The sequence below is a fragment of the Priceomyces carsonii genome, assembly GCF_900007245.1.
Source record: "Priceomyces carsonii strain CBS4050 genome assembly, scaffold: Debaryomyces_carsonii_scaffold_6, whole genome shotgun sequence".
Lineage (NCBI taxonomy): Eukaryota > Fungi > Ascomycota > Pichiomycetes > Serinales > Debaryomycetaceae > Priceomyces > Priceomyces carsonii.
Window position 1 is genome coordinate 804,450 of NW_026946679.1, and position 21,181 is coordinate 825,630.

Consider the following 21,181-nt stretch of genomic DNA (forward strand, 5'->3'; position numbering starts at 1 on the left):
TTTTCAGCTGAGTCACCAGATCATCAGGGAAAATGCGGTGCAATGATATATTAGAAGAGAAATTCTGAATAATCAATTACAACTATTTTAGATCGTACCATCACAGACAGTTTGGAACTTGATAATATTCCTATTTACGGCCATCAGCTATAATCTATTGTTTGCATTCAAAATTATCAAATAAAATAGCAAGTTTAGTTGAGTTGCTTGAGATTTGACTCTTACCAATAAGTTTTATTTATAATTTACAATTATAATTTACAATTCCTAAAGCATCAATATCACAATGCCGATGCTCAAGGATCCATCAAAGAAATACTCCCCTTTCCCACCGATAAACTTACCTAACCGTAAGTGGCCATCTGAGGTCATCGCAAAGGCACCCAGATGGTTATCAACTGATTTAAGAGATGGAAATCAGTCTTTACCCGATCCTATGTCAATGGACGAGAAGAAAATTTACTTTAAAAAGCTCGTCGAAGTAGGATTTAAGGAGATTGAAGTAGCTTTTCCCTCCGCATCTCAAGTAGACTTTGATTTTACCAGATACGCCGTCGAGACGGCTCCCGATGATGTTTCGATCCAAGTCTTGAGTCCCTGTAGGGAAGATTTGATCAGGAGAACTGTGGAATCGATGAAAGGAGCAAAGAGAGCTACTATACACATATACTTAGCTGTTTCTGAATGCTTCAGGAATGTTGTGTTTGGAATGACCAAGGAGCAATCATTAGACTTAGCCGTAAAATGCACGAAGTTAGTCAGATCACTTACCAAAGATGATCCATCTCAAAGCGGAACTATTTGGGACTTTGAATTTTCCCCTGAGACTTTTTCTGATACAGATTTGGAATTTTCTGTACAGATTTGTGAAGCTGTAAAAGAAGCTTGGGAACCATCCAGTGACAAGCCTATTATTATAAATTTGCCAGCAACCGTTGAAATGGCCACTCCAAACGTTTATGCTGATCAAATCGAATATTTTGCTACTCATATATCAAAAAGAGATACGGTATGTATTTCATTACACCCTCATAACGATAGGGGATGTGCTGTTGCTGCTGCAGAGTTAGGGCAAATGGCTGGTGCTGACAGAATTGAAGGCTGTTTATTCGGAAATGGAGAAAGGACTGGTAATGTCGATTTGGTGACGCTAGCTCTTAATTTGTACACTCAAGGTGTTTCTCCTTATTTAGATTTCTCAGATATAACATCTGTGATTGATATTGTTGAAAGATGCAATAAGATCCCTGTTCACGCAAGAACACCTTATGGAGGATCATTGGTTGTATGTGCTTTCTCAGGCTCGCATCAGGATGCAATAAAGAAAGGTTTTGTTACTTATGACAAGAAACTTAAGAACTCTGGCGGTAAAAATATTAATTGGAAGTTGCCATATTTACCATTGGATCCTCAAGATATAGGCAGAACCTACGAAGCTATTATCAGAGTGAACTCGCAATCTGGTAAGGGTGGTTCTGCTTGGGTTATATTGAGAAATTTAGAATTAGATTTACCTAGGGGCTTGCAAGTTGCATTTTCTAAGGTTGTCCAGAAGCAAGCAGAGTTGAAGTCAAGGGAACTTACCAATGCAGAATTGTGTGATTTGTTTAAGAAGGAATATTTTATTAATTACGAGAATGCCATTCACCAAAGGTATTCTTTGATTGACTACTCTCTTTCAAGCACTCAGAAAGGTGTCAGAACTATTGAAGTTGAACTTCAAATCAATGACAAGGCAACTAAAATAAGCGGTAAAGGTAATGGTCCTATCTCGGCATTTATAGATGCTTTGAAAGAGGACCTTAAAATGGACCTTGTGGTCAAAAATTATCATGAACATTCTTTAGGCAAGGATACGAATGCAAAAGCTGCAACATATATTGAGGTACAAACACCTACAGGCTCAACTCAATGGGGAGTTGGTATCCACGAAGATGTGTCGCAAGCATCATTTTTATCTTTATTGTCTATCCTAAACTCCTTACACAGAGATAGCTCAAAATAGTTTATAAACGATAAATATTTTGCTTTCTTACTGAAAAGAAAATAAATTGCGCTAACGTAGCTTAATAAAACTGCCAATGTCTTTAAATAATCACTACTTATATAGTTTTTGTCTAATGTGTTTTATGAAGTTTCATTATATTATAGTACTTCATATAGTGGACTATCAAATAGTGAACTTATTTCAGTTTTGAGAGAAAATAAAGGAACTTTATTCTATTATTGTATCGGTCTGAAACCAACTTGTTCAGATGACTCAAGAAAGCGAAAGCATCAGTATTTCCGATGCATATAAACAAATACACGAAGCTGAAAAACATGCTGAAAAATTAGAAGAAATGCTAGAGCTGTTAGATAACAAAATGGAGACCATTTTGAAGGAGGCGGAAGAGAAGAAAAAGGAAGATACAAAATGAGATCAATCTACTAGGAAGGAAATAGCACGGCTATTCATGTCTATAAATATAAATAAATTCATAATTTAAGCAAGCTGCTCTTTGAGAGAAATTCTGGTTGATCTGTAACTTCAAATGGATTAGCGGGCAACTTAGGATTGATCACGTATGATTCTCCTTCTGTTTTGTTTAACTTTGGAATATCTATTTTTGCTGCTTTACCTCCTTCAAGCCACCATTTGTGGATTTCAGAACTTGGTGCTGGGAGTGCCTTGTTGTTGTTAAGTAAAAATGATAAGTTTTGTTTTGTGAAAAAAATATCATTGCCAAATGTTTTTCTATAACTTTCGTACAAACCATTGAGTAATCTCTCTTTCATATTTTCGTTTACAATGTTCACCGAGCACATGAAAATTCCATAGACGGGTCTGTGGTCTGAAAACACCACCTCGGGCGCTGAGTTGTATAGGATTTGCTTCAAGATCTTATTTCTTGAGAGACTTAATATCCTATCAGTCCAAGCAGGAATTCTTTGTTTTTCACTTGTATCGTACGTTTGGGTTCCATTGTCGAATTTATAAGTCGGTGGAAACTGGATTTCCATCTCGTCAAAAAATGGGAACGTTTCACCCTTTGCCATTTGCACATTCAATTGATCAGACTCAAACAACTTTGCGAAATCTTTTCGTTCAATTAGTTCTTTAACTAATTCGTTAGGTAAATCTATACGAAAATTAAAATCACCCAACCATATTACTGCGTCATGATCCTTAATTCTTCTATTCTTAGAAAATTTTAAACCTTTAACTAGAGTCTTATAGTTTTGATGTCTTTCATCAACGTTGCTCAATCCAGCTGCTAAATGTGATGATATGAAACATAATTCTGTATTGGAGTAAGTAAATCTAACCGCAACTCCACCTTTATTGGCACTCATACCTCCCAATCCAGTCTTTTTATATGATCCCTCTACATTGGAAATATTCTCCAATTCTTGTTCTTGGACAAACAAGAACAACGCAATACCCCCAATTTGACCAGTCCATAGGGAGGCATATCTTTTGCCAGACATGTTCAATTCATTTAATGAATTACGCAACTTCTCTTCCCAGAAATATCGATTAGCAGAGTCAGTATTTACCATCTGTGTTGCATTAAGTTCTACGATCTCTTGTATTCCAATGACAACCAATTCATAGGCTTCGGCTATATCTTTTAGGTGTGGAAACAACCATTCTTTGATGCTTCCGTTATAACATGATCCATTTACGTTAAAGGTTCCTGCAAATATTGAAATATCCTTAGCCGAGCTGAATTCTTTCGATCTTTTTTCAAGTTCATGCATAACATAGCTATGCATCGGATTATGCAAGCTGATACTTTCCTGATCTTGCAATCTTCCAAGTAGTTTTAACATAGCAGTCTCATTCGGCTTAGTATCAACAACTCCACTTAAATATTTCTTGGGCAACAAAGACGATAAGTTTTTACTTGCGGTACTCGAGGCTTGTAATTTAGCTGAGTTGGAAACAAAATTAATGGTTATCTTCGATATAAACTCTTCATTTTCTTCCCAAAGTTTAGCATGTTTCGTGAAAAGTTCATGATTGACTTGAATTCCAATGTCTCTAAACGCTAATTCGATTACTAGTTGAGTAATGACTTTGGAAATAAAATTGGCTTTGTCAAGGGAATCAAATGATGTGACTCTGAATACTCCGAGTTGTTTTCCAGTGAACGATTTTTTCCCACAATCATAAAACGTTGCACTATAGTCGATTACAGAGTCAACTAACAATGGAATAAGGTCATAAGGCTGGGCAGCAGTATATCCTAGCTTCTTCATTACGGATGTAGATATAGGCATATCGGTAGATAACAACTTATAACTCGTTAAAGCTCCTAGTTCTTCATTGTACTTTGCCACTTCTTTCTTTTTTCTATTGAAATATTCGATATGCTCTTTAAACTTCACATTCAATTGCCCTTTGTAAGACTTGTAATCCTGAGATAAAGAATCTATGATATGAACATCACCGAATTGATTTACAAGCCTGTCAAAATGGCGTGTGAATGCATGCTGAGACGCTTCAAATGATCTCGAAAATACCACCGTCTTGTGCTTCTTTGATATAATTTTGGACTTTGAAAAATGGTTTTCTAGCTCCCAATGAATAGGAACGTTTCCTCGTATTATAATATATGAGAAGCAGTATTTTTCAGTGTAAACGATTATTTCAGTCTCAACAAAATTTGAAACAGCTCCATTATCGTCACAACCCCAGCATCCAAAAAGAGGCCCACTTTTAATGCATGATTGCTTGGAAATAAGAGAAAGCATAGCTTCTTCATCTCCAACAGTGGTATTCACTGTTTTTGCATATCCTCTCGTTATTGTGACCAAAAACCCACATTTGTCAAATTGGAATCTCTCCTTGGGTGATAGTCTATTTCTAAATTCTATGATTTCTGAGTTCATGTACCCATTCCATAAAAATCTTTTGAAATAAGGCAAATCAGCTACTAGCAAAAAGCCTTGAGGCTTGTTAAATCCTCTCTCTTGAATATTCGAACAAATGTCAAAGTCTCTAGAATAAAAAAAAGTTCCCAGAGAAAGAAGCTTTTTCACTGAAGAAGCTGGCGTATGTCCCCGCTCCTTCTCCTGCGGATTATGGTGATGATGAATTTGAGGATAAGCCAGTGATGGCGATGTAAGGTTCTCGTCTTGAAAAGTTCTATTAAGCAAATAGTCATACTCGTCATTATTCAAACAGTAAAAATCAACCTCTGTAATCTTTTTGACCATTTCCCCGGTCTTAGGTGATGCAATTGAGACTTCCCTTGTCACGAAGCCTAGATATATATTACTTTTTACATTTAGCAACCCTAAGAAACCAAGGAATTGTTTGTTTTGTCTAGTAATAGTCGGAGTGATATCCCTGTACTTTGTTGGATCCACTGTATCCATACTCATAAATTCCACTATAACGTCATTTGACAGCTGGTTGCCACTACCGGACTTTGAACCATCTCCATCTGCGTTCTTTGCATGCTGATGGGAGCTTCCGTTCTTGTACTGAGGAAATGGGTGCCTTAAAATAAGTACGTGATTATTGCTAGTAATGAAGAAAGTTCTAGGATTCTCATTGAGGTATAGCTTCATCTCTATATCCTACCTCTTGCACCTTTCTTGGGTACCTTTTATCTATGCTTACTTGTACCAGTTATCAGTAGTTTGTGTTAATAAAATTCGTGTCGGACCAAATTATAAATAGAAACGACTCTCTTTATTGATAGGTGTTTAAAAATAGAGCTATACAAAAGTCATGTAGAATAGAAAAGATTCAAGCTTAAGCTTATTAAACTCCAATGCTTTAATTATTATTACAAAAGTTACAGAACCAAGCTTTATATTTCAAAGCAAAAGTAGATTTTCCATTTCCTTTTCTAATTGCAGAGGATTAGTAGACCATTCAATATGCCTTCCTGGATTTGTTCTTCTTTAAGTGTGATTCCGGGACCCAGCTCTCGTCGAGTGGCCTAGCAGTTGTTGTTGCCGTAGGCTTTGAAGAAGTCTTTTTAGATTTTGATGAAGGAATCACATTACCTTCGAGGTAGCTACGACCCCATAAGCTGTAAACAACATAGAGCACACCACCAAGTGTTGCTAATAAGACAAACTCCAAAAATAATAATTGTGGATTCAACAATGAGACTGGTTGATCTTCCACAGTGGTTAGTTGGCCCCTAGCTTGTACTTGCCTCAATTCTTCATTGATGGCAATGTAAACCATTGGAGATAAGATATAACTACTTGGAATCAAATTCACGTTGATAACCTGCTCAAACGTACCCGATTCTCCAGGTTTCAAAGTGATTGGGGTAACTGCTGCTGATGTTAAGTTCGTCTTAACCTCAGAATTCGTAGGATCGCGGAAAGATCCACCAACTCCCACAACAGATATGTCAACATCATCGTTATTAGAAACATTAAATTCCAATGAGGTCTGTTCACCGTTAGTTAATTGAGCCACATCGTGATTGGTGATTTCGGGAAGTTCTTTGATTCTGTAGTCAACAAAAAATTTAACTTGAGTTTTACTATCGGGCACAATTGCCGAGGCGCCTAAGAGCGCAGTGGAAGCAATGGTAAGCAATGTGAAGATCTTCATAGCTAATCTGTATATTTCTCTTATAATCTGAAAATCTCGAGTATGCTCTCAGTTTTGATGTTGTGGCAGTTTCGTCCGATGCATTTTGGAGTCAGCTGATAATCATGTGATCCAAGATATGGCTCCAATTTATATATGTAAATTCTAGATAGAAAACGTAAAGTATTGATACTCTATACATAGGGTTTAGGGTGAAAGAGAAAGAAGAACCTGGTTCAGAGGCTCTCAAGAAATGATAACTTTGCATATAAGTAAGAAAAATCGAATTCTTTACTGTAATCTAAAATTTCCCTTCTCCCCAAGGTTTTACAACTCTAGAAGGTTGGAGGAACCAGATAATGTGAGACACAGTAATAGTAAGTTCTCTGTGTTTAAAGTCGGAAGTGACGACTGGAAGGAAAGAAAGTCTCTGCGTTCTAAAAAAATACAAGAGGCTTATTCCGAGAAAGCTGAAACAAACATAAGTTTAGCTAAAAACTTTGTCAATCAACGAGATAAGATGGCTGAGCTTCTTAAAGATTCTTCAACTATGAGTGAATTATTCAAAGAAAAGAAAAATAATTGGCATAACCTTGCTCACGAAGAAGACCCTAGAGTTTCTACGTATGACAGCTTAAGTGACACTCTAGGGGGACTATCATACACAAATACTGAGCTCGAAAATAGCATGATGATGATATGCACATATTTTATAAATTCAGTCATAGTAGAACTCAACCTAAGAAAGGTTTTAACGAATGAGGCAAAGTTCGATTCATTTTTATTCACTCGTTCACTAATGAGTAGCGTAAGGTCTACAAATGATTGGACTGAAACTTTTCAACTATTGATTAAACTATATGATATAAAAGAAGGAACACCGAAATCTCTAGATGATTTTGTCAAAGGCTTGGATAAAATCGGTGTTGAACTGTTGATTAGTGATTTTAAAAGTTCCGATCATTTCAATTCTTTAGAAATGTTGAGGTACTTTTTCTGTTACTTTAAAACTTCACAACATCTAAACTATGATGAGTCTGACACAATAAAATTCGTCAAATCATGGTATCCCATTAAATTTCAGAGTCCTGAAGTCAACAATTCAGATTACATAAAGGGATTCGATAATTGCTTCGAGAAGTATAAAGCGAACAATGATCTTGGTCATCTCGAACTTGCATTAGATCTATCAAAAGTCATTATAACATGCTCTAAATATACTCCCTCAGTCAGCATATTCAAATATTTATTGGATAAATTAGGTGAAATGGGTCTACTCAGTTACCAAACAATAGTGTATGATAGTATTGCCCCTGTTAAATACAAAGGATCTATCTTGGGGACCCCTTTGACTAAAGCTTTGAGGCCTCAGAGAGTAGCGGAACATTTTCAAGATCTTGTAGAATCTGATCCTGGACTTCTTGAATCATTTATCAAATTCCAAGTTCCGAGAGGTGATGTCACTACTCTCGTGAAGTTATTAGCATTCTACCGATTGAACGAGGTGATGGATTATGTGGCCGTCTTAGACAGGTCTAATCTTTCTAAGGTCATTTCGAAATCAAGGTTTTCGAGAAACCTGACGATGACTTTCAAAACCATAATATTTAAAACAGATAGAGAAATTTTTGTTTCAAGGGAGTCAATATATTCTGCTATTGAAGCATGTATTTCATTACATGCATACAAGTATATCGATGCTTTAGTCGATAAATTAATTGTGAATTCTGTGAAAAATGATGACGAAATTCAGATAGCATTGAGTTTGGGAGGTAATCCTTCCATTTTCTTGAAAGGTATAGACCCACCTTTAATTATAGCCAAAGTGTTGCCTCCAGATGAGCTATCATCAATTATATTTGATAAAAATCTATTCAAAATATTGTTACGAGCTTCAAGAGAATCAGACGATATTGGCAGGCTTATGTGGCTAACTCCACACTTAGATTCTTATCTAAATCGTTCTCTTGAAGTTAGTGCCCCTCATATAGATGCTATCAAAGTGCATTTGAGAAATTGTAAAGACGAGGTAGATGAGCGGTTCACGTTAGCGGAAGATAGTTCATTGATTGATATGGCATTGATTTCCGAAATCTACGACGCGATGTCTGTTCTTGGTTTGGATGGGAAACTTGTTGCATATGATAAATTTTTAGATTTCAAAAATACTCACCCTAAACTAATAGACTCACCTCCAGAAAGAAACCAAAATGAAACTAATGCATATTCCTCGGAAGCGAAGGATCAGTTCTATTTCACAGCTAACCCAGCTAGTGATAAGAAACTTTTGTAAATAGTATTCACGTAGAAAATATCACGTGATAAGCATCTTGAGTCGTCCCCATGTAGATTTTTAAATCAAGGCATCTCCAGTAAGAATATTCAATAAAAACTCCTACAAGAAGTTTTAGGGATATATAGTGGTACAAATACGAGTATAGGTCAATATTTACTGTGGTCCTTAATCTAGTGCTTTGTCTGGTTTTATGTTCATAATATAGGAAGTGCTATAGCTGTATACTATTTCTTTGAAGCGCTATGAAATTTTTAACAACTAACTTCGTCAAATGTGCTGTTAAATCCTGCGATTCGCTGGTAGAGTCCTTTCCTTTACAATACAGCGAATGCCAGTTGGTACAAGAGGAGCAAGAATATAACCCCGAGTTTATCAGTCATATGCTAGAACGTCTAGAATGGGACGCTGTACTCAAAGTCGCAAACGATTTGGGTCATACCAGTTTGCCTACGTCGAAACCCGAAGGATTGGATCCCATCATGGAGGATGACCAACCTATCTTGAAAGATTTACACAGCCTCTTAGTCGAGACTCAAATAATAGAAGGAAAAATGACTTGTCGCAACTGTGGGCATATATACTACGTTAAAAACTCGATTCCCAACTTTCTCCTTCCTCCACATCTATGTTAGACACTTATTATATACTTATACTCATATTAAATACTTATACTTATACTTATTGTTGAACTAGTATGCTTTATATAGTGTTCTTATTTAAGCTATTATTAAGTTCTTTATAGTTTCTCATTCTCACGTGTTTGTTGCTCTTCGAGACATTTGACAACGATATTGTAAGCTGACTACGTGACTGAAACCGACATTCAACCAAACGAGATAAAGGATTACGTATAAGATCAATTACACGTCAAAAATAAGTAGGTTTCAGAAGTTTACTTAACCAAAGAACTGGGATTTTGAAAGAAATTAGAAATTCGTTTGCGGTCGTTTATCATTTCTTTTGTTGATCTCCTATAAATTCGGAAGACCAAAATAGGGCCCCACTTGATTTCAACAACTGCAGAGCAAGCAAAGATCGCATGTTTCTTAGGGAATATTAGAAATAATCACTAGGCAATAGTATTCTGGTATGGTAAGTGCTTATAGTTCTGTATTCCATATCAATAACAACTCAGCCAATGACTCTACTGATAATTTGAATGAAGTCAATCGCTCTCTGGAAAAAAGTGATATGCTGGAGAAGTTGATGCCACCACCTAAATTTGAACATAGAGACAATGAATTAGGCTACGGAAGCGCTGATGGAACAAAAAATAGTAGAAACAATGGGAATGGGGCTGGGGCTAGCGTTGGTGGTAGAGCACATTCTAGATCGTTGTCCTTTTCGAGATTGTTTTTCAATAATAAAGATTCTGACTCTCATATAGGTGATTCTGTATCAAAGGAAGAAGAGTATCCTGATGAGAATAAAAGACTGCCAGGATTGGCTAAATTGAAGAACTTGTTCAGATTTTCGCCTAGTCCTAGACCTAATTCGTTGGATCTCTCCAACGTCGATGGTTCCACCACTTTACCCACACCATTAAGTGAACCCATCAAAGAAGAGAGTAATACGACTACTCTGAAGAAGCCTTCGCAAGATGATGCAAACAAAAGTGCTACCACCACGCCCAAGCAAGAGCAAAATCCAAAGATGAAATTTCTATTGGGAAGAAAGCGGTCTGTATCTAGTCCTATAAATATTAGATCGAACATGAATACTACCCCAGGCTCCCCTCAAAAAACTCCAAAGTATTCCGGAAGGTCAAACATACCGAAGATTACGGCACAGCAAGTCACAAATGATAGTCCGGTTGTTTCATCCAATTTATATTTTGCTCACCAAGGTTTACCTCCTCATTTCAAAGGTGATCACTTACAAAATAACGTTTCTGCAAATGATGAATTATCAGTTTCCTTGCGTCACAATGATTCGGTTCTTTCTTTTAATGAAAACGCATCGTTGAAGCCTCCAAGAGCATGCTACAGCAAGTTTTCTAGTAGTGATGAATCTATCTCAGAGAACGAAATTATCGAGGAAGAAAATACATACTCCCCCCGTATATCCAAATCTACATCTCCTGGTGATTTTAAGAAAGGGAGCTTGGAGCCACCAAAGGTCGACTTAGAGAGCTCACAGCAAAATCTTATTCGACCACCTCCGTCACCGCTACAGAGGACTATAAGAAGGGTTGCATCTGCTCCGTTGGTCCATATGCTTTTAAATGACTCAGGTACGAAGCTTGGTCTGTCGCAAGTAGCCAGTGTGAGTAATGAACCGCGTGAATTTGACTTAAATGAGCATATTGGTGAATTGAAGATAACAAGTAGACCAAGGACAAATACTCAAGGAAGGATGTACTCTAATGCTTCTACTAAAATATTGGATGCTCAGGTCGATGAAACATGCTTTGATAAAATGAGACTTTTGGGAAAAGGAGATGTTGGTAAGGTATATTTAGTAAAGGAAAAAATTTCGAATAAATTGTACGCAATGAAGGTTTTGAACAAGAAAGAAATGATCGAAAGAAACAAGATAAAGAGAGCATTAGCGGAGCAGGAAATTTTAGCTACAAGCAATCATCCCTTCATTGTGACCTTGTATCATTCATTTCAATCAAATGACTATTTATTTCTTTGCATGGAATATTGTATGGGCGGTGAGTTCTTCAGAGCTCTACAAACTAGAGAGACAAGATCAATTTCAGAAACTGATGCAAAGTTCTATGCAGCTGAGGTGACTGCTGCTTTGGAATATTTGCATATGATGGGATTCATATATAGAGATTTAAAGCCGGAAAATATACTATTGCATCAATCAGGACATATTATGTTGAGCGATTTCGATTTGTCAAAACAGTCTGAAAGTAACAAAAACCCCGAGATTTTTTTCAACAGATCTACACATGGATTAGCAGCAGGCGGTAATGGGCCGACGCTTGATACAAAGGTTTGTATCGATGGTTTCAGAACTAATTCATTCGTTGGGACGGAAGAATATATTGCTCCTGAAGTAATAAGAGGTAAAGGGCATACGAGTGCGGTGGATTGGTGGACATTAGGTATCTTTATATTCGAAATGTTGTATGGAACTACTCCTTTCAAAGGAAAAGATAGGAAAAAAACGTTTGCCAACATTTTGAAGAAGGATTTAAAATTTCCGGACTCTCAACCAGTGACATCCCAATGTAAAAATTTGATTAAGAAATTATTGATAAAGGACGAAGCCAAAAGATTAGGCTCGAAAACAGGAGCTTCAGATATAAAAAACCATGCATTTTTTAAGAATACACAGTGGGCATTATTAAGGCACCAAAAGCCACCGATGATTCCTGTCCTTAAAAAGGCTCAAAAGCAAGAAAGACACGTTGGAACAGAAAGCGATGACCTCCAATCTGCCACTACAACAACTCCCTCGAATGACCAGCCCAAGAAAGTAGATGGTATTGACCCTTTTGCTAGTTTCAGTTCAGTCACGCTACATTACAACGAAGATTCATGTCCATCTAATGATCAGTCTATGATATACAGTGCCGACAACTCTATCTACACCAGTGTTTCTTATACTATGACGAACAATGGTTCTTCAACGCATAAACAAAAGAGCTTTTTAAAAAGATAACCTGCTGCAGAATGTATTTAGATTCTATTCAATAGATGATGTTATTATTGATAATTACATTTAGTTTCGAAATTGATTCTATTGAAAGTCATTTAATGTACTGATCGAAAATATATATGTTGCATGTTTTACCGTAAAAGAATATATAACCCGAATGTTTTGCCTTAATGGATGTGGAGATGTTATTGAACAATTTAAGAAGAATGCATAATGATGTTATCAACACAGAACTAAATCAATGATTGATAATTTAACACCAGAACACTGTGCGGCATTATTTTCATCATATAAGTTGTAGAAGTCACCAGATTTACATTGATAAAATTCAGTTTGATTTCCCAAAGCCAAATAACCATCAGAAGTAATTGACCAGCCAGCAGCATAAATAGATCCTGCTTGAGGCGGTGGACCATCAAATTGGAATTGCCTGTTAGCAACAATTGCACCTATTCTTCCCTTTGAGTCGGTCAAAACAGAGTTGCTCAAGGTCATACTCAAAGAGTTGTCAGTAAGACAAGCGGATGGGATTCCTGAATCATCGTCGGATTCAGCTGCATCAGTTGCTTGAACTTGACCATCACTTATCTGAGAAGCAGCTGTGGCAGTAGCAGCAGCACTTTCTTGGTTTTGTATTTGACCGTCACCAATTTGATTGACAGCTGATGCGGTTTGATGCTGAATTTGACCATCACCAATTTGATTGATGACGGAGGCAGCAGTAGTTTGATGTTGAATTTGACCATCTCCAATCTGGTTAACAACAGAAGCAGCAGTAGTTTGGTGTTGGATTTGGCCATCACCAATTTGGTTGACAACAGAAGCAGACAGAGGAGCCGGAGTCTCCAAGCTTTGAGATTGCTCTTGAATTTGACCATCGCCGATTTGATTAACTGAATCTCTCAATCTGAGAATATCTCTCTTCTGGGCACCACTTGATGCAGAAGCAGTAGTGGAAGCGGAAGAAATAGTCTTAATTTGAATACCAAACTTGTGATCGTAATCAGTTGTTGCACCTGACGGAGCAGATGCTGTTGGTGTCAAAGTTGTCCATGGTTCAGAAGGAATGGTAGCAGAAAGACTTAAACCTAAAAAGGCGGAAGTAGCTAAAACTGTTGAATATTTCATTTTGAACCCGTTTTCTGGTTTATCTTGTGATAATAATTATATTGGTTTGAATCGAATCAAGATTGATGCTTTCTTTTATAGGCAACATCAATGAAGAACAGGTCACCCCTGAGCAGATCAAAGGCTATGATCTGATCAAAACAAATGGCTTGCAACACTAGGTCTTCCCCATAGTTAAGATATATTAATAAACCATTCTATTGCTACGGACCTTAATGTTTACTTAGAAGATGCTAGCATGGCTGGTCCCTTTGCATCCGAAGCGTACCTAAATTTCCTTCTCCGTAGCGACAGCCAGCAGCGTCGGCAGTGATCCCTCAAGTGCTACCAACGTTCTTCATCCGAATAAGCATTCATTGGCTCAAATAATGGCCGTGCTGGTTGCAGCCTAGTGCTGGTTCTGCCGATTGGCCCCGAAGTTGGCTGGCTGCGAAACCTCAAATAAACAGACTGTATATAGGTGCCAACATCGAAGCTGGTGCCAACTTTGAAGTTTTTCGACGAAGAAGGACGGGTAATAGTATAAGCGTACCTGAAATTTGAGAGTTTCAGCGATTCGAAGAATTACGAACACATTGTTTGAAACCTACTTTGGCTAATGAAATTCAACGGCTACCGGTGTTCCTTAAGTGACAATAGAAGTCATCCTGTATGGTTCAACGTGAAATCTCTCAAACGTGCAAACGTGAAAAACATGCAATATTCGAATCTGCAAAAGTGGAGCCTCCTAAAACATCATACCCAACAAACTGGATCAGCTTTTATGCACCGCCCATCTCCTACTCGCGCAATTTTTGCAACAAATATGGATACTACGGCTGATCAGATTAAGCTCCACAGTATCTTTCAAATTGCTGTCGGTATGCGAGGAGAAGTTGTCTGATGCTAGTTGACACAATCATATCTGTCGCGGGGACCAGCTTCATGGTTGACCTGCATTCCATGACAATTAGCTTTTTCTCTCTGATGGTAAGCTTCGCATATGCGGTGCACACAATTTGCATTTCTTCTGCACATTCTGACCGGTTCTGTCTATGGTGCAGTAATATTTTATTCTTTCTGCGATCCAACTGCGGACATTCGTAACCCACTCGTAATTTACTCTCCCCCTCCCTTCAAGGTGCGTTCTCGGTGGTCCAGCCAGTCCAGCTACTATCCTTTGATTTCTTCCTTCCTTCTCAGTTATGTCTTGAATCTACGCCTTAGCTGAATGTGATAATGGCATTTCATTTCATTAAGTACAAGGCGTGGTGTCTTCCTTAAAGACTTCCCGTTTCACCGAGGAATTTCATCGTAACTGAAGTGCGTTATCTTCATCAGCTCAGTTTGTGCCTAAACTCGCTTGTAAATGCCCGAGTTTAGCCCACAGTTTCCTTTTGTTTCGAGGCGTGAATAATAGATCCCACCCGCAACTCGTAAATAATTATTTGGCTTTTCATTGTTTCCGCCTAAATTCTTAAGTGTGCACATTCGTGAACGGTGCTGATACAGTGAATCCAGAAACGGGAATGAAGAATGAATGACGATAAAAAAATTCTGAGCAGTATCTACATTTAACTAATATTATTACCATTACTTTTACTTGTAGGAATAGGAGATCGGTATGATAGAAGTCGTGAGGAAAGAAATAGAGTAAAAATATTAGCGACAGAAGCATAATTTTACAAAACGCAGATAAAGAGATCAAAATAAAACAGATATAAAGGTCGAGGCTTCTAATAGACACATTTAGTAGTGTGACAAGGGAAACAAGCAGAGGCGTTAATCACTCGTATAAATCAAACCAGAAAAGAGGAAGAAAGCAGGTAAGCGGGCTAGAGACTTTATAGAAATCAGGTAGCGATTACCACATCGACGGGCAAGAGTACTTGGACTTGCCGCCAAGATTATCAACGAATTGTCGAGCTGTTGAGTAAGAGTTCATTAACCATATTGATTAATTATGTACTATGTCATTTGACCGTGAAAAAGAAACAGGTGAAGAAAAAGAGCCAGAAATCCAGTACAGCTTGGGTTCTCTGGCTAATTACGGGGCATTACCTGCGGGATCTTTCCGCAGCGTAACACCACAGTATCAACATCAGCAATATCAACTTCAGCCTCAGCAATATCAGTATCAGCATCAACCAGAACAGCAAGCTTTTGCTCCGACATATACAACATTCAAACCACCTTCGAGTTTGGGTGGGGATGCGGTCTCGTCAAGAGCTGAAGATTCGTCGATAGTTAAGCCTCCATCAAACGAACAGTTTTCGTGGAATGTCATAAAGCAGCAACAGGCGCAACAAAAAGAGCCGTTACTGCAGCAACTGCATCAAAACTTACCGTCATCTCATCCTCAGCTGCTTGGTCTTGGAGCCGAACAGCCTTATCAACAACCAAGCATCAATGATCTTACATACTACGCATATAATCCGTCCGTTGGTGGATTACCATTCCACCAACAACCCATGAGTCAGAGTACAAATCAAATTGAACTACAGCAGCAGCAACAGCTGCCACCACTGCAACTTCCACAGCATATGTACAGGGGACCTTTGCCACTGCAGGGACATGCTACGCATCAGCAACCCATTCATCTGCGACAGGTATCGCATTTACTGGAATCTCATCCTTCTGCTACTCCCCAATATCAACAAATGATTCATACGCAACTCTCTCAGTCGTTGTTGTCACATAATGCCCCCGTACAGCGTCCCCCGGTGATGTCTCAGATTTCATCCAGTCAATATCCAATTCCACCATCATACGTCCCAATGTATCCCCATCCATCCCCCCCTGCAACTCTGCATCAGCCTGTGCCATCGGTTGATCAGCGTAGTCAGGATCCGTTCAATTATTTGAATTCGGGTATGACAACAGCGCTTCCTTACGGTGGTACGGATACCAATGTATCTCAGCAGGGAGACTTTGTGGCTGGTTCAAGTATGTCGGGTTTATCGAAATCTGCTCCTTCTTCGTCGTACATAGATCCACTTCAACAGCAAACAAGAACTCGGACAAGGCGACGTACGGCTACTGTATTAGATATGACTCCCGAAACGGCCCAACGAAATAGATGTAGAATTTGCAACAAGCAATTTCGACGACCTTCGTCTTTGAAGACTCATTATTATACTCATACCGGGGAAAAAATTTTCAAATGCCCTTGGAAAGATTGTGGTAAGCTATTTTCAGTCAAATCGAATATGACGAGGCATTATAGATTACACGAAAGGGATCAGAAAATACACCCAGAGCAAGAAGGAGTAGACCAACAGAAAAGATCATAGCTTTATTCAAATAATGTCAATTGCCTTGATGGCTTCATCGGTCTTTCAAAAAATAATTTGTATTATAAGTTTTGATTCATTACCCTCTGTAAAGTGTAGTTCAAGCCAGCTTCTTGCTTTGGTTAAAGACTTGCAATGTAGGATTAATTCGTTCAAGGCGACTTAGAATAAATCTCTCCTGCTTGTTCTGCATCGTTACACCTTTTGGGTAATTTTATAACAGTAGATCCTGTTTGTTGAAGATCCCGCCCTGACAGGTACTGCGTTAGCAAGATTTCCGAATTCATCTTTTCTTAGCAGATTTGCACCTTTTTAAAAGAACCTTACACCCTTTGTTTTTAGTGTCGGGTTGATAGTCTGATTATATAATAAATTGACATAGTGTTTTGTGTAATGTCTTGACTTTTCGCTCACCCAACCAGAGTTCATTGAAATCAACTTATAATACTCCTACAAGAGTTAGTATTAATACTTATAAAACAACATGGCAGCGCATCATGCTTTAAAGTACTTAAGACATGCAGCACCAGTTCATCCCCATGTTGATATGAAATTTAAGTGGGGTTCAAAGATTTTGGGTGCTACGATGTGGTTTTACATATTTTACAGAATAAAGGAAGATGGCCCTGTGATCTTCGGGCAGAAGTTACCATTTGAACACCATTAGATTGGGATATGGTTGAATGGCTTCCTTACGGTATCTTGTTAGTGAATTCTACAACAGAGTCCGTGTATATTATGCATTTGCGAGATAGTATTAAATAGTCATTGACTAATATATAACATTGAGAATAAATATGGGTGGACATTTATATTCTATCCTATTTGTATTAATGCGATGCTCTTGATCTATATTCTGACCTAGAGTTGTACCGACTGCGTCGTCTTCCTCGTCTGTTAGGTTTGACCGATCCTCTTTGGCTACCGCGTATTGGACTTCGTGAATAGCTTCCATAGAACATATCCGAACAATCTTCCTTTTCACGAACATAAAAACTCGTTACATAATCGTGTGCTTCAGTGTCAATTTGCTCTAGAGTTTCACTGAAGAGTTCATTTTGAGTCTTGTAAGATTAAAGTCGACTCTATTCCTATAGTGCTTAATGTTCTCATTCTCGTTATAAAGTTTGAAATTAAAATTGAAACCTTGGCTGTTACAATGATCTAGCTTTAGATGTTTAGTCTCACTTGAAAATCATAAGGTTGAGAACTCTTAAACCCCTCAAAAAATGGTCACATAAGTTAAAATGCCATAAGTTATAGTATGCCTGGAAATAACGGAAACTCATATTTTTAAAAATCTTCTTATTCATATTAGCTTCTTCTTTTCTCTCTTCGTATAACGTTAAGGGAACAATCTTATCCATAGACCCGTCCATGGAGATTGGGATTTTATCAAATATACTCAAAACTAATACTATCAGATCCCTCAAATGTTTATTATTTTCGCTTTGCAAAAGCTTTAACAAATAATTTTTGATCGAGTCCCATATCTCCCCTAACATGATGCGAAGTTTCTCGACTTATAGTTAGAGTGTCCGCTTGATCCCTCTGATCCATCTACGAAACTCATTCCATTCTCCATAACAGGATAATGGAAATGCAAACCTTAGCTTATCGTAATATCAGAATTGATGGAAATTGCTGAATGCTTTAAGAGCGGAGTCTTTACAACGGGATTGTGACATACAAAGACCTTGATAGAAGATTCATTATCATCTTTGGTTGCAGTTGTGTAAAATTCCGCAATTTGCAACAAGGTGATCCACAACTCACCAACTTTTCCACTTACCAAACCGTTGCTCAATTCACCATTATCAAATAAGCTATGAATCTTTACGGTGTCACTAAATCCAAATAATTGAATACCTGGAGAGCCGTGAGGTGTCTCTAACTTATAGCTATGAAGGTGATCAATAATGAATAAATTAGGAATTTTATTTTTCCACTTTGAAGCATATCAACTATCCTAGGATCGTCCAAGGACCCTAATATTGTGTAAGCTGGACAGGTAAATCTCAACTCCCCCAATATAAGCGCTTTCAAGTGACTTATCTCGATATGTTTTAGCCTTTCTTGAAGATTCTTAGCTCATCTCTTAGTTGCATGCTTCTCGTTCCTCCAATAGTGCTAATATCGCTCAATTCATCTATTTAGACTAGTCTCCAAGATATTCAGAAATGCAACTATCTGCTTCAATTAAGACACATCATCATATTGCTCTATAGTATTCGAATCCCAAAATCCAAAATCCCCAGTATGGATAATATACTCAACACATCTCCCTTGCTTAATTTCTTCTTTGTAAAGCTCCGCAAATGACTTCAACCTTGCTTGAATGTCTGAGAGGGCCACTAGACAAACCATATGCTTTGGTATCATCTGCTATGGTTCCTACGCCTTCCATTGGCTTCTAATGACCTCTGTGTCAAAAATTGAATTATACTTCCTAAAAGAGTGTTAATTAATTTATTTGATTAGGACATAAATATACGCGATAATATATTCCACCATTTATCACACTTATTCTAAGTGAAATAGAACTACACTAAGTAGCAGTATGTTGGAGCCCCTGGTTCGACTTCGGAATGCTGTGATTGAGGGAAACTTACCTATCACGAAGCGGTTGTTGTCCAGATTTCCCGAGCTTTGGTTAAATGTTGATCCAACTCACGATGGGTGGTGTAATTTACACTATGCTTCTTTCTACGGAAATTATTTGGTGTGTTTTCATTTGATTACTTTCATAAATAACCACTTGAAGTCATTGAGAGAAAGCTTCTCTCATCTTGATCTTTTAACATTTGATCAATTCACAGTTTTGCATTTGACTTGCATTCATCATCATTCTCAAACATTGCATTATCTACTACAAGAATTTCCGGGAGCGATATGGTTAAACTTTCAAGGCGGTCCCTTGAAGCAGACTCCTTTGCATTATAGCTGTGTTCATGGATTCAAAGAGGGTGTGACGTTGTTGCTAGAGTTTGGTGCCGACTGGACCATGTCTGATGGCGATGGGAACACATGCTTACACTACTGCTTCCAATATGGGAACTACGAATGCATGAGAGCCATCTTGAAGTTCATACTTATGAAATTTACGGATAAAGAAAAAGCGATTTCCGAAATTGATAAATTGGAGGGTGTTAAAAACAGTCATGGGTGGTTAGCAGCTGATTACTCTTTGTCATTCGATCTAGTGACAAAATACAAGTCATTAAAAGAAGTCCTCATCGCGTCCGACTATGGCGTTCGTGGCTCCTCAACAATTGCCGAGTTAGAGTCAGCCAATCTCCCTGCATTGGAACCCATTGAATCTTTGAGTTCCCAGTCTTCCGAGAACAAAGTCTTGTCTAGTCCCATCGTGCCAATGTCACATTCTCAAGCTCGACTGCAAACTCACGCACGAACTCATTCAACTAAAAGTGATACTAAGACGTCGGATGAGGAGGCTCAAAGTAATGGAAGAGCGCATTCGAGATCATTACCAACTATAAACTCATCACCTTCTAAAAATAGACCAATAACGGTTAGACAGAGATCAAACACTGCATTTAATAGAGCTCAAGATACTCTTACAAATACTACAAGGACGCAACCAGTACAGCAATCTCCACAAACACCCACATTTCCATTGCACAAGACTCCTTCTTTAAAGTCTGTCACAATTTCTCCGTCCGTGAGGTTGCACTCTGCGTCTGATTCTTCTCCTAATTCAAATTCCTCCATCCCAACAGCAAATGATATCTCAGCAACAGGTGCAAACAAAATAACTCAGGCATCATCAGTCACACCGCAAGCATCCATCAACGAAAGATGGCCTGATGTGAATTCCAGCCCCAGCAATGTCATCCGTCAGACCATAATAGTACCAGATGCAAAAGCGACTCCTGAAAGCTCGGACATGTCAGTGGGATCTCAATCTAATACGTTTACATCTTCCCCTAGTCCAGTGAGGAAACGACCTCCAGAAAGGACCTTATCGAGAAATGCTTCTACAAATTCAGAATCTTCTCTATCCAGACTATCCTTCCAAAGCAGCAAAGTATCTATTTCTGAAAGTCCTAGGCGTCCCTCACTTTCATCTGCGTCATCCTATGAACGCAGACCTGAATTCAGACGATTTTCGTCACTGTATCTGAATCTAGGTCCAACTATATCGCCAGTCAAATCTTCATCAACATCGACGTTGGAGAGCTTATCTGAAGGTAGTCCTGGAAGCTCAAAAAAGTCAACGGTCAGTAGCATCAGCTTTAACAGAGTGCGTTAATATGAGGCGCGTATATAAAATGTAAATCAGACTATATCAATGAA

At 38.1% G+C, this 21,181-nt stretch overlaps 11 protein-coding genes across 11 annotated transcripts; 7 read left to right on the plus strand and 4 right to left on the minus strand.

The window, feature by feature from the left end:
* Window positions 1-286: 286 nt before the first annotated feature.
* LEU42 (Leu42p) lies at window positions 287-2,005 on the plus strand (the record flags this gene model as incomplete). Its single annotated transcript, XM_062955549.1, has 1 exon — window positions 287-2,005. One exon carries the CDS (start codon window positions 287-289, stop codon window positions 2,003-2,005), a length of 1,719 nt encoding a protein of 572 aa, XP_062812141.1.
* Window positions 2,006-2,478: 473 nt separating this feature from the next.
* INP51 (phosphoinositide 5-phosphatase) lies at window positions 2,479-5,562 on the minus strand (the record flags this gene model as incomplete). Its single annotated transcript, XM_062955550.1, has 1 exon — window positions 2,479-5,562. The coding sequence occupies one exon, from the start codon at window positions 5,560-5,562 to the stop codon at window positions 2,479-2,481; it is 3,084 nt and encodes a 1,027-aa protein (XP_062812142.1).
* A 310-nt stretch (window positions 5,563-5,872) lies between these two features.
* PRCAT00005475001 (uncharacterized protein) lies at window positions 5,873-6,571 on the minus strand (the record flags this gene model as incomplete). The annotated part of the gene is made up of 1 exon (XM_062955551.1): window positions 5,873-6,571. The coding sequence occupies one exon, from the start codon at window positions 6,569-6,571 to the stop codon at window positions 5,873-5,875; it is 699 nt and encodes a 232-aa protein (XP_062812143.1).
* A 232-nt stretch (window positions 6,572-6,803) lies between these two features.
* Window positions 6,804-8,843, plus strand: PRCAT00005476001 (uncharacterized protein; the record flags this gene model as incomplete). Its single annotated transcript, XM_062955552.1, has 1 exon — window positions 6,804-8,843. One exon carries the CDS (start codon window positions 6,804-6,806, stop codon window positions 8,841-8,843), a length of 2,040 nt encoding a protein of 679 aa, XP_062812144.1.
* A 245-nt stretch (window positions 8,844-9,088) lies between these two features.
* Window positions 9,089-9,478, plus strand: PRCAT00005477001 (RNA methylation protein; the record flags this gene model as incomplete). The annotated part of the gene is made up of 1 exon (XM_062955553.1): window positions 9,089-9,478. One exon carries the CDS (start codon window positions 9,089-9,091, stop codon window positions 9,476-9,478), a length of 390 nt encoding a protein of 129 aa, XP_062812145.1.
* Window positions 9,479-9,935: 457 nt separating this feature from the next.
* On the plus strand, window positions 9,936-12,467 carry PRCAT00005478001 (serine/threonine protein kinase; the record flags this gene model as incomplete). Its single annotated transcript, XM_062955555.1, has 1 exon — window positions 9,936-12,467. One exon carries the CDS (start codon window positions 9,936-9,938, stop codon window positions 12,465-12,467), a length of 2,532 nt encoding a protein of 843 aa, XP_062812146.1.
* A 219-nt stretch (window positions 12,468-12,686) lies between these two features.
* PIR1 (beta-1,3-glucan linked protein) lies at window positions 12,687-13,592 on the minus strand (the record flags this gene model as incomplete). The annotated part of the gene is made up of 1 exon (XM_062955556.1): window positions 12,687-13,592. One exon carries the CDS (start codon window positions 13,590-13,592, stop codon window positions 12,687-12,689), a length of 906 nt encoding a protein of 301 aa, XP_062812147.1.
* Window positions 13,593-15,541: 1,949 nt separating this feature from the next.
* Window positions 15,542-16,864, plus strand: PRCAT00005480001 (uncharacterized protein; the record flags this gene model as incomplete). Its single annotated transcript, XM_062955557.1, has 1 exon — window positions 15,542-16,864. The coding sequence occupies one exon, from the start codon at window positions 15,542-15,544 to the stop codon at window positions 16,862-16,864; it is 1,323 nt and encodes a 440-aa protein (XP_062812148.1).
* Window positions 16,865-17,348: 484 nt separating this feature from the next.
* On the plus strand, window positions 17,349-17,531 carry PRCAT00005481001 (uncharacterized protein; the record flags this gene model as incomplete). The annotated part of the gene is made up of 1 exon (XM_062955558.1): window positions 17,349-17,531. One exon carries the CDS (start codon window positions 17,349-17,351, stop codon window positions 17,529-17,531), a length of 183 nt encoding a protein of 60 aa, XP_062812149.1.
* A 517-nt stretch (window positions 17,532-18,048) lies between these two features.
* On the minus strand, window positions 18,049-18,369 carry PRCAT00005482001 (uncharacterized protein; the record flags this gene model as incomplete). The annotated part of the gene is made up of 1 exon (XM_062955559.1): window positions 18,049-18,369. One exon carries the CDS (start codon window positions 18,367-18,369, stop codon window positions 18,049-18,051), a length of 321 nt encoding a protein of 106 aa, XP_062812150.1.
* Window positions 18,370-19,424: 1,055 nt separating this feature from the next.
* Window positions 19,425-21,137, plus strand: PRCAT00005483001 (uncharacterized protein; the record flags this gene model as incomplete). The annotated part of the gene is made up of 1 exon (XM_062955560.1): window positions 19,425-21,137. The coding sequence occupies one exon, from the start codon at window positions 19,425-19,427 to the stop codon at window positions 21,135-21,137; it is 1,713 nt and encodes a 570-aa protein (XP_062812151.1).
* Between the last annotated feature and the right edge of the window lie 44 nt (window positions 21,138-21,181).